Below are 11,846 nucleotides of genomic sequence, written 5' to 3'. Positions count from 1 at the left end.
TGCTTCCTGCTGCTGCCATCCCCATGTGTCCCTCAGCCACTTGCAAGAACCCGGCGTATTCAGTGGTTTATTGACAATAAACAGCAGCGAAAAATACAGCGGATGTCCATGTCCCTGTGCTCCTGAGGCAGGCTGGCATCGCCCGGCCCTGAGCCCAGCTGGTGTCGTCCACCTGCTGCTGGGACAGATGTGGGGACAGGACAGAGCTGGCCAGGTGTGCCAGGGTTGGCACTGGGCAGGGGAGTCTTTTGGCACAGCAGCCCTGTGGCATCCCTGGTTCACTCTCTGTGGTAGAGGTGGGTGAAGGGTTTGGGGTGGGTGGACAGAAGAGGGGGTACACAGGTGCCTGAGGGGGTTGCCCTGCATTGCCTAGTTCCTCCATGAGGACTCAGCGCCCCCTAGTTTGCAGGGCATGGGGTAGGGTGGGGTTGGGCAGGAGGCAGCTGTCTCTGGGTGGGTGCTCATGCCCACCCCAAGTCTCTCCCCACTGCCTCCACCCCTCCAGTGGGTGCCTGTCTTTGGAGAGTGACCCCCTTCATCACCCAGGGTGCCCCCTTTCCCTGGAGAGTAGGGGGAAAGATGGGGGCAGGCAGGGATTGGGCACGGGGTGGCACATGGGCAGGGATGGGAACCGGGGGGTGCCAGGCTGCCAGGGAGGGGATCGGCCTCACCACACCGAGCACTTGTGCGCCGGATTCATGGGTGAGTTCTTGGGGCAATGAAAAACCCGTCCAAACTCCTCGAACTGTGAGACGCTGCCCAGGACCCTGCCAGGAGAGGGGGACAACTCAGAGCCAGGCACCCCCTGCCCTCCCCACTGCTGCCATGCACCCCACTTGGGGCACCAGCTCACCCCAGCAGCACTCCAACCCTGTCCCCTGGGACGAGCACCCAGAGCTGCTGGTGTCAGCACCCCAAAGGGTGCCCACGTCACTTTGCACACCACTGCCAGCCATTGGGAAAGCTGGCACCCCCCGTGCTCCCCCCATTTCAGGGCCAGTTGGTACCTGTAGTGCTCTGGGGCATGCTTGTCTGTCAGCACCTGCAGGTAGATGGACTGGGATCGTCGCTTAATGCACCAGTTCTGTGAGGAGAAAGGACCCCAAGGATCAGTGGACGGGGCATCCCAGGTCCCAACACCCACCAGAGCCCACGATGTGTTTGTGTTTGTTACTGCAGGGTCTCCTGGGAACCTGTGTGTGTGGTATAGAAGGGTTGTGAGAGCATAGGGGCATGTCTCTTATTGTAGGGTCTCCTGGGGTTGTGAGCTGCCTGGCTGCAGGATCACGTGCATTTGTTATCGTGTGGTGTCCGGAGGTGATGAGGGGGACACGTTTGTCATTGCAGGGTCACCAGGAGCAGCGAGGCTGTGTAGGCTGCTCCTTGCAGGGCTGAGCCCAGGACCCACTGATGGAGCTGAGCCACAGGCCCCACAGAGCATGACCCCACCCCAGTGCATGCCGTGTGGGGAGGGCAGGGGCTCACCTGGGCAAAGGCGATGAAGAAGAGCTGGTCGTGGGTGTATTTCAGGTGGTGCAGGGGGTGCTCAGGGCCATGCTCCCGCACCCACTTCTGGTAGGCCTGGAGGAGAAGGGGTGCCCTCAGAACAGCCTGGGCACCCCTCAAACCCCCAGCCCAAGCAGCATCATGCCCAGTCCCTGATACAGGGATCAAGGTGGGGATGGGGGGGGTCTCCTTCCCATCCAGTGGGGATGGCATCAGCAGGTGCCCCATGGCCCTGCTGCGGCTGTGACAGCCTAGCGTGGGGGGGGACACTTACGTAGTAAGCGAGTTTGAGCCCCCCCATGTCTGCAATGTTCTCCCCCAGCGTGTGTTTGCCATTCACCTGCAGAGAGAGATTAACAGAGTGAGCAGAGATGTTCCTCTCAGTTAGGCAACCCCCTTCCCCACCCTGGCACTAAGGCTGTGCCTCAGTTTCCCCCACCCAGGGCCCTGAGGCATTTCCAGGTTGAGGTGTGATGAGTTGTTGGTCTCAGGGCAGGGCAGAGCTGTGCTCTCCTGCGGGCACCCAGCTCCAGCTATGGAGCAAGCAGGATCCCTCCATGGGGCAGCGTGTACCTGGGCATTGCCCGGTGGGCGAGAGGCTCACCCGCTGGTTGTAGACGGTGAAGTTGTCGTAGAGGTTGACAATACACTGCGCCTTCTTCAGGAACTTGCTGTACGACCTCTCCGTCCACCAGTGCACCAGGTTCCCGTGCCTGTCATACTGTCCTCCTGACAAGACCATCACCTCCACTGGTCACGCCAAGGAACACCCACCCACCTCCCGCCCTGGCACACAACAGGGGTGACTCACCCCAGTCATCATAGCCATGGGTCAGCTCATGTCCAATGATGGTGCCGATCCCACCATAGTTCAGAGACCTGTTGCGGGGGAGCAGAGGTGAGAGTGGAGGTCACGGTGCTGGCAGGGACATAGGTGGCTCCAGGACCTGGCACCCCCATACCCTACCCTGGCACCCCCCACGCGTGCTGCGGCCCCACACTCACTGTGGGAACTCTGGGTCGTAGAGGGTGGGCTGCAGGATGCCCGCGGGGAACACTGGGGACAAAGAAGAGCATTGCATTTGGGGGTGTCACCCTGCCTGGTGCCCACCTGCAGAATCCCCTGACACCAGGCGACCCAGCACTGTGCTCCCCTGCTTGGGCTCTCCCCACACCCACTGCCCTGGGGGTGCTGAGTCCCAGGGGCTGGATGATGCCTCACCCATCTGGTTTTTGTTGGGCAGGTAGTAGGCATTCAGCGCTTGGGGAGGCAGCAGCCACCTGCAAGGAGAGACAGTGGTGCCAGGCTGTGGGGACACCAGGCAGCACAGAAATGCCACCCCCTCACACAGCTGGCAGACATTCCTGGCTTGCCCTGTGCCCTCCTGCTTGCACCCTGTGGGGTACAACCAGGCATGGGGATGTGGGGCATCGGTGGGGCCATGCAGTGCGCCCAGTAACCCCCCAGGGCAAGGGGATACCCACGCAGATTTGTCCACCTCCTGCCGGATCTTCTTCACCGAGAGCCTGATGCTGAAGGCAATGCTGTTGAGGATGTTCTTGAAGTAGGTCTTCTCATCCACATCAAACTGGGGGGACATGGCCCTGTCAGGGGGATGCGAGCCCCAAGGGTGTGAGGAGCAGGACTGGGGCACCCCTGTGAGCTTCGGAGACCGAGGGTGTGGGGTTGTGGCCCTGGGCTAGATGTGGCATGAGTGAGTCCTCATGGCCTGTTCTGTGTGCCCACGTGGGTGGCTGCATATGCGTCACCTCTGGGTCCCTGAGCCACACAGGGTTAGAGGCACCCTCAGCCCTTGCTGAGGATGGCGATGAGCTCTAGGTGGGTGCAATGTGGGGAAGGGGACATTATCTAGGACCCCAGGGACAGCATGGCACTGCCCATGTGGCTGTGCAAGTGGTGGGCACAATGACCTACTAGGAGGTGGCTTGTTTTAAGGTAGCATTTACCCACCCTGGTGTTCACAGACCCTGAGGCAGGTGGGGGAACCACCTCTCCCCTCCATGTGTCCATACCCCTGGGTGGCCCTGGGCCACCACTTGCCTCATACTCCTTGTCGATGGCCTCCGGCTTCAGGAGGAAATCAGGGTACCCGATCATCACCATCATGTACCGGAGCTGTGGGCAAAACGAGTAGCAGATGAGGCCCCCAATCCTGATGCCCCCAGGCCATGGTGGAGGGAAGGGCAGGGGTCCATGCTGGGGGCCACTACCTTGGCCCTGGCCGCTCTCCTTGTCTCCTCGTCCATCCAGTCCAGCTCGTCTAGGCGCTGGTCCAGGATGTATTTGATGTCCTCCACCAGCTGCTGCACCTGTGGCAGGTCATCACAGGTGCTGGCACAGCATCCTTACCACCTATCACCCTGCCAGCCAGTCCTCAGGGGAGTGCCGAGTGGTTGGCAGGCACCTCAGCAAGGGGACAAGGGGGACACAGTGGCTTCATGCCCACAGGCAGCATCACCTACCTTGGCTTTGCTGGCAGAGGAGAAGTGCTCCTCCACAAAGAGGGCACCCAGGGCCATGCCGAAGTGCTTGTTGGCCTGGCTCAGGCAGATCTTGCCTGGCTCGAGCTGCTTCTCATTGCCCTCCATCTCCTTGGAGAGCTCGTGGATGGCGTCGCGGAAGGGTGTGGAAAGGTGCTCACTCAGCACCACCACGATGCGCCACAGCATGTAGTTGTGAAGAATCCTGGTAATGGGGTCAGGATCAGGCTCCCCACAACAGTGGGCATGTCCCCAGGCACATGGGGAGGGTGGGGACCCTGTGCCTGGGTAGGGACACTGCTGCCTGGGGACCAGGCAGGCCATGGGGGGTGACTATGTCCTGTGGCGTCTCAGGGATGGGCTGGCATCACATCCCTCCCTGCTGTGTGATCAGTCTGGTGACATCTAGCATGGGGGAGTCTCAGCAGGTGGCTGGTCACAACCAGGGTGCTGTGGGGCCCACGACAGTGACCTCTTCCAGGGGCTTTCCCAGGAGGCCCCCTCCCCAGCCTGGTCTCCCCAGGAGGGTGGCGATGGTGGGGGGACCAGCTGCAGCCAGTCTGTGCCCACCCCATTGCCAGCCCCCTGCCAGGCTGGGAAAGGTGCAGGGGCTGGGGGGTGCCAGCCCCCCCTCACCTGCTGGGTGTCACACGGATGAGGTCGGACACCTTGTGCATGTAGTCGGTGGCCAGCAGCACCACCTCCTCCTCCTCCGAGAAGTTGTCATGGAAGATGCGGTCCAGCAAGCGCTTCCACTTGAGCTGCCAGGATGGGCACCGTCGAGGGAAGGCAAAGGACACCCCCCAACTCCATGCCACCATGAAGGAAACTCCATCCAGGCTTTCCAGCCTCCCACCAACCCTTCCCACTCAGGTACATACATACAAGTGGACTTGTATGGTTGGGAGCAACGAGGATATTTCTGGGGACACTGGGGTATTGTGCTGGGGCTTGTGTTGGCTTACCTAGTGTGCAGGCTGGCCCTGGGGACATGGGATTGGCAGCAAGAGGGAACATGGAGCAGGGAGACAGGAACAAGTGTGACATGCAGGGCAGATGGGGGATATAGGGTGGCAGGCTGGGTATCAGGGTTACTCACCGTCGGGGTGATGCGCTGCAGCTCGCCCAGCGTCACTTTGTGGTACATGCTGCTGACATCCCTCCGCACGTCATCGTACTCAGACACCGTGATCTGCACAGGGTGGGCACAGCTGTCACCATCCCGCTGCCTGCCTTGGGGGTGGCCCAGGGACGGGCACAGGTCTGGGGCAACAGGGGCTGCTGATCCACAACCCTCCCATCTTGCTGTCAGTGGGGCCCTGAGGGCTGCGCTTGATGTCCTCAAGGAGTTGGGGTACCCATGGGCTGGGCATAGGGGTCCCCCAGAATTGGGCATTGGGTCATCAAGGGCCTGGAGTGGGTTGCCAAGGACTGCACAGAGGGCTCTCCAAGGGCTGGATAGGTTGTCCCAAGGGCTGGGACAGGGGCTTCCCAAGATGTTGGGACTGCTCTGCCATGGAGACTTCAAGGGGCTGAGATCTTCAAGGGCTTCAAGCATGAAGGTCCCCAAGGGCTGGGAGCAGAGGTTCCCAAGGGGATGAAGATGGGGTCCCGAAGGACCAGGCATGGAGATTCCAAAAGTTCTGTGACTGGGGTGCCCAAGGGCTGGGCAGGGGCACCCCAGCACCCAGGGCAGGTGTCCCCCTCACGTTGGCGAGGTGCTGCTCCAGCTGCAGGATCTCCTGGGCCTTCTGCTCCACATGCTCAGCCCCCAAGAGGGTGAGTAGCCGCTCCATGAACACCCGGTACGCAGCCAGGATCTGTGCCAAGGAAAGGGACACTGAGTGCCACCCACAGGCACCCCAGCCCCAGATCTGATGATGGTGGGTCACCCTCCATCTGCCACCCTTGCTGGGTGCTGTTCCCTCTCCTTGTGTCCCCATGCCAGCAGCATCGGTGGTCACCCTCACCTTCTCACTCTCTTCGTCCTGCCCCAAGTAAAGAGTCCGTTCTGGCAGCGTCAGCCCATCCTGGTCGATCTGAGGGGAGATGGGGGCAGTAGGTGAGGAGCAGGGGGCTGCTGTGCTGAGCAAGGTGCAACCCCAGCCTGCCCTGGCAAGGCACCCTCTGCCTCCCCCATATCGTAGGGTGTCCTGGTGACTCAGGATCTGTGGGATGGCAGTGTGGTGGGTCAGCCCTGGGCCACCCTGTAGTTATAAGCACAGCCTCTAATACAGGGGTGTCAAACCTCTTTTCACAGCGGGCCACATCAGCCTCGCGGTTGCCTTCAGAGGGTCTAATGTAATTTTAGGACTGTATAAATGTAGAAGTAATTAAATTTATACAGTCCTAAAATTACATTCGACCCTCTGAAGGCAACCGCGAGGCTGATGTGGCCCCCGGTGAAAAGGAGTGTGACACCTCTGCTCTAATACATACATATGCCTGAAACACACATGTGTAAACACAGACACATATCTCTGTAACTCACTGCTCCTGACACACACCTGTGCATGCTCACCCCGCCACCTTCCTACACGTGCTCCATCTAATTTACCCCCCTTTCCATGCACACCCCCCCCTTTTCTCTCTGGCTCCTCCACCCTACTCCCGCCGCACCAGCCCCCCCATGTGCACACCCACATGTACCCCCAGCCTTTCTCCACACCCTCTCCCCTCACCCCCCGTTTGGTTTCCCACAAAGGCACTGCCACATATACCCCCCCTCCCCAGCCTCCTCACATCCCCCGTCACACTCACCCCGGGCACACACACACCACTGATACCAGCCCTGTCACACCCACCTGCCCCCACGCCCCCCGCCACACCCCACGCACACCTGCACCTCCCACTCAGCCTCACCCCCCTCCACGCCGTTCCCTGTGACACTCGCTCCCTCTAGTGTACACACGCGTGGCCGCCAGCACGGCCTCGCACACCCCTCACAGCCCCACCAGCTCACAGCTCATCCCCTCCGCTGTGTCCCCCCCAGTGCCATCACCATCCCCAGCACCTTGTCCCCACCATGCCACCATGTCCCCGCTGCGCCCACACCCCATGTCCCCTCCACGCCCACCCCACCATGTCCCCCACTGCTGTGCCATCCATCATGGCCCTCCGTATCCCTCACTGTGCTCACCTTGGTGTCCCCAGCAGGTCATTGCTGTACCCCCACCATGCCCACCACCACACTCCCACAGCCACTAAGGGTGCTTGAGGCTTGGACACACAGAAAAAGCCCTGGTGGCACTGTAGGATGAGGGACATGGGCTGGCAGGTGTGGGGAAGGCTGACAAAGCCATGGGCAGATGCCCTGGCATCCTGGCACAGTGCTGTGGGGCTGGGGGGCAAGCTTCGGCCACCGCCGAGGCTTTTCCCTCTGTGTACAGATGGCAGCCAGGATGCCAAGGTGAGGGGCTCGGCTGTCAGCACTCCAGAAACCCTGGTGCCCTGCTAGGCTGCCTGCAGCACCCAGGTGGGCTGAACTGCCCTGCCCATGTCCCCAGCCTTGTCCCTGAGGTTGTCACCCTCACCCCAGGGCAGCCTGACGCAGATGTCCCATAGTGGGGAGATGATGGTGTCCTCAGGGACAGGGTCTGTCCCCAGCCCAGCAGCTTGCTGCAGCCAAGCCCACACACAGGGCAAGCGCCCAGTGCCACCACAACAGGGATGGTGTCACTGGGGGGGTCACCAGCACAAGCAGGTGGCAGCGGGGAGCAGCCCTAGGGACAGGGTGCCCTCACCCGGATGACGTAGCGGGAGGTGTTCCTCTCGTCCAGGCTGACGGTGAGGGAGAAGAGCACAGCGGCACTGTAGACCCCCTGTGTCTTGTAGAGCAGCTCATTGAGGTCCCCACGGCCTGGGGGGGCATCCCAGCCACCGCACTCCCCGATGACCTCCAGCATGGGTCGCGGGCCCAGCCGATCGATCTCAGCCCGGTCCAGGCACGAGCGGAAAAACTCCTTGACCTTCCTCTCGGCCGAGGCGGGGGCTCGACGCCGCACGGGGCGGCTGAGCAGCGCCTGCAGCTTGGCCTCGTTCTGCTCAGCGATGGCTCCGATGGTGCCGTACACCAGCTTGTCCTCGGGAATGCCGTGCCGCCGGAGCCAGCCACCGCAGGCGAAGGAGTAGAAGTCCTGGCAGGGATCAATGGTGGCATCCATGTTCGCACTGAGGAAGCGGGATGCCCGCAGGAAGGCCTTCTTCTCCTGGCACCCCTCCAAGCAGTAGCTGTCCCCTTCAGCAGCCAGGTACTTGAGGACCAACATGCACGTCAAGATGACGCAGAGCCCAGCAGCGAACACCAGCCCCGAGAGCAGGCAGACCTCCCGGCGGCTCCAGCGCGGCAGCCCTCCCCGGCGCTTCTTGGCCCCGGTGCCCAGCTGGAGGGTGAAGCCGTTGGGCAGGGTCCCGCTCTGGTACTTGCTCACATACTTCACCTCCTGAAACTCATCATAGTGGGCCGTCAATGAGTAAGTCTTCTCCATGGCCAGCGACTGGGCTCCCCACAGGCAGCACGGGTGAAGGGAGCTCAGGGCAGGTGGGGGACAGGTTTGGGTGCCCCACGGTTCATGCTGAAGGCATGCCCACAGTGGGGAGGTGGTGGAGGGTGCCTGGCTGTGTCAGGAAGATCCTGGAAAAGGCAGAGGAGGTGGTTGAGGGGGGTTTTGGGAGGAGCAAGGATTGGGGGGGCGTTTGCTTCTTGCTGTCATCACCACCTACGTTGCCAGCCCTGCCTGTATGCCCTGCTGGTGCCACTGGGACTGTGCCCAGCACTAGGACCTCAGTGGCATCTCTACCCCATGTCCCCTCTGCCAGTCCCTCTGGTCACGAGACAGGGTCCTGCCTGCACGACCCCAGGCAGGTTTCAGCCCCTGACACAGCTCCATCCCACATAACCCACGCCCACCCAGCAAAAGCACCCATGTCGAGTGGGCATGGGGGGTGGTCCAGTGAGCCCAGCCTCATGTTGCACCATGAGAGCCCTTCCCAGCCTGGGGAAGCCACAGGGCTGTCAGTCCCTTTGGGTGGAGTACAGAGGGGGGTGAGCAGTTTGCCAAGAGTGGCTTTGGGTAGATTTATGGGGCAAGGCATTGGGTTGGGGTGTTGCAGGTTGGATCAGGTTGCATGGCCCTGCACCGCATTGGGTTGCGTTGTACCGTGGCGAGCGGCATTGCATTGTGTTGGGGTGGGTCGTGGTGCACCATGTTGCATTGCGTTGTGTCAAATTGTGGTGCGGTGCATGATGCATGTGCAAAGTTAATTCCGGTCTGGGGGGGGGGAACCTGGACACCACAGACATCTCAAAGCAAATCCCCCCCACCATCCATCCAACCCTCTAGCTGGTGCCTGATGGGCACAGATTTCTGGCAGGGGTGCTGTGCCAGGGAGGAAGGCGTTTGCCCAAGGGATAAGGAGGGTGGGTGCACAGATATGTTGTGGGGGGATGCTTCAAAAGGGGACCCCAATCCTTGCTCAGTTCAGAATGAAATCTGGATTTGCAGATGGGGGAGGACACGCTGGGGACAAAGAGCCGCTCGGGAGGTGGCTGGTATCCCCGTGGCGGTGTCCCCCAAGTCCCGCAGCCCCCACTCCCTCTGCAACTTGGGCAAAGTTGTGCCCCAGTGCCGCAGCCCGGCATTGCTCGAGCCGCGGAGCTGCCGCCGCCGCCGGAAAGTTTGCGGGGCCGGCAGCGGGCACGGTGCGGCGCGGCGGGGCGCGGGGTGGGCGGGGGGGCTGCCTGGGATGCTGCGGCGGGGCTGCCCGGCGTCTTCGGGAGATGCTGCCCGCGATGCTGCCCAGGGTGCTCGGGAGCGCCCGGGGAACACTGCCCAGGATGCTCGGGATGTGCTTGCCGGGGTGCTCGGGAGGTGCTTGCCGGGGTGCTCGGGAGGTGGTCGGGAGGTGCTCACCGGGGTGATACCCGTGGTGCTCGGGGAATGGTCTAGGGTTGCTCAGGGGATGCTCGGGGGATGCTCGGGAAGTGCTCCCCGGGATGATGCCCGGGATTTTAGGAGGATGCTCACGGGGTGCTCCCCGGCAGGCTCAGGGAGTGCTCCCGGGGCTGCTCCGGGGATGTTCACCGGGCTGCTCACCGAGGTACTCGGGGGATGGTCAGGGGATGTTGCCCGAGATGCTGGCCAGGATGTCCGCGGGTGCTCGGGGTTCCCTCACCGCTTGCTCACCGAGGCACTTGGGGGATGCTCCCGGGATGCTCGAGGGACGCTGCCCGGGATGCTCGGGTACGCTCTCGGGATGCGCGGGGGATGCTCCGGGATGCTCACCGGCTTGCTCGGGGGATGTCAGCAGGCTGCCCGGGGTTGCTGGCTGGCCGGTCCGGCGCTGCCCGTCCGGCTGCGCGCCCCGCGCTCCGCTCCGCGCCCCGCGCCGCGGCTGGCGGAGCTGCGGGGCCGGAGGGAGGCAGCGGGGCGGGGAGGGGGTGGCGTCTCCAGCCCGGCTCTCCCGCAGGCCAGGCTCCATTAACGAGATTATTATGCAAATTGAGCAGCCCTGTGCCACCCGCCAGCCTTACCTCATCCCCGCCTGGGGGAAGCAGGATAGGGGGGTCCCCGGGCCCTTCATCCCTGCGGGCTGGCACAGGGATGGCAGTGCCACTTCGCCTGGCACTCCCGTTCGGGGAACCTACTGCCACCCCCCGGCAGCCTGGCACCCAGGAGGGGCACAGGTGGGTACGGCCGGCGGCCTGTGCCAGGCGCATGCCAGAAGCTCGTCACCCCCCGCCGTGCCTGGGCACCCTGGGGTGCCCGTCCCGTCTGTATTGCCAGGTTGGGTGCAAAAGGCAAGAGATGTGGGTGGGCAGGAGATGGAGCCTGGGAGGCTTCGAGTGAGAGGGTGGGCACTGGGGTGGCACAGGGTGGCATGGGGTGGGGGCCATGCACTCACATACAAACACACACATGCAAAGGTCCGGGAATATTAAACTGCATTGCAGATAAATCCCCAACATAAATATCGTGAGCTGCTCTGCCACGGGGGGGCCCAGCAAGGAGATTTATAGCCCAGCTATTCCCACCCCTCGCGGCAGCCCCCCGCAGAGGCTGTGTATCCCAGCCCCACGCAGCTCTCCTGCCTGCCGTGCTTGGGGTGCCCTGCCAGCCTTGCCCACTGTGCCTGCGCAGCCCTGGGTGCTCAGAAACGTCCCTGGCTCTTCCTGGGTGATGGGGTGGGAGCCCCAGGCAGCAGGTACTGGGTGTTGTGCTATACGTAGCATGAGGACACTGCTTGGCATGGGATAGGTGTCTCAGCTGGTGTGGGACCCACTGTCTTTGTCCTTTGAGCACCGAGGGCTGGCCTCAGGCACAGCCCTCCCTGCCCGGGCTGGGACAGGCTGTGTTCTCCAGTGCTGGAGTGCCAGGGTGCTGGGCATGGCCTGGGCAAGGTGCCTACTGCAGCACCGGGACGTGCAACAGCCACCACGCAGGCAGCGGCACACGCAAACATCACAGGTACACCCGTGCACACCAACATACATGAGTACAGATACATGCGCTGTCTGTCCCCTCATACACATACGTGAACATGCGCTGCTGTCCAGCTCCCGTTACAGGAACACGGACCCTGGCACACTCACACACACTTGGGCGTTACAGCAAAACATTCCTGGGGCACACGCCAGGACAGAGGGGCTCCTTGAACCTCACCAGAGAGACACCCCTCCCTTGGGCACCCTGACCAGCCAGGTGCAAGGGCACCGGGACCCATTCTGCTTCATGGGTGGGCACAGGGTGCCAACCCTGCTGCTCACCCGGGGCGATTGGCTGGAGGGGGGGGGCACAGGGCTGGGTGCCACACACCAGCCTCCCCATAACTGCACTTAC

At 62.5% G+C, this 11,846-nt stretch overlaps 1 protein-coding gene across 3 annotated transcripts; it reads right to left on the bottom strand.

Moving 5' to 3' along the window:
* Positions 1-53: 53 nt before the first annotated feature.
* On the bottom strand, positions 54-10,531 carry ECEL1 (endothelin converting enzyme like 1). Of its 3 annotated transcripts, none has more exons than XM_065072828.1 (18): positions 10,104-10,531; positions 7,752-8,641; positions 5,979-6,047; positions 5,718-5,828; positions 5,108-5,200; positions 4,645-4,769; positions 3,991-4,213; positions 3,739-3,837; positions 3,569-3,643; positions 2,992-3,095; positions 2,729-2,787; positions 2,512-2,563; positions 2,318-2,385; positions 2,111-2,235; positions 1,781-1,846; positions 1,486-1,581; positions 1,008-1,084; positions 54-767 (listed from the first exon to the last, which is right to left on the bottom strand). In XM_065072828.1, the coding sequence occupies exons 2-18, from the start codon at positions 8,493-8,495 to the stop codon at positions 668-670; spliced, it is 2,286 nt and encodes a 761-aa protein (XP_064928900.1). In that variant the 5' UTR covers positions 8,496-8,641; positions 10,104-10,531; the 3' UTR covers positions 54-667. The 3 variants fall into 3 exon arrangements, with proteins under 3 accessions (XP_064928900.1, XP_064928899.1, XP_021136300.2); XM_065072827.1 differs by having other exon boundaries at positions 10,293-10,531; XM_021280625.2 differs by having other exon boundaries at positions 10,194-10,530.
* Positions 10,532-11,846: the final 1,315 nt, after the last annotated feature.

This window comes from Columba livia, chromosome 9 (genome assembly GCF_036013475.1).
Source record: "Columba livia isolate bColLiv1 breed racing homer chromosome 9, bColLiv1.pat.W.v2, whole genome shotgun sequence".
Lineage (NCBI taxonomy): Eukaryota > Metazoa > Chordata > Aves > Columbiformes > Columbidae > Columba > Columba livia.
This window is presented reverse-complemented; position numbering and strand designations above follow the sequence as displayed.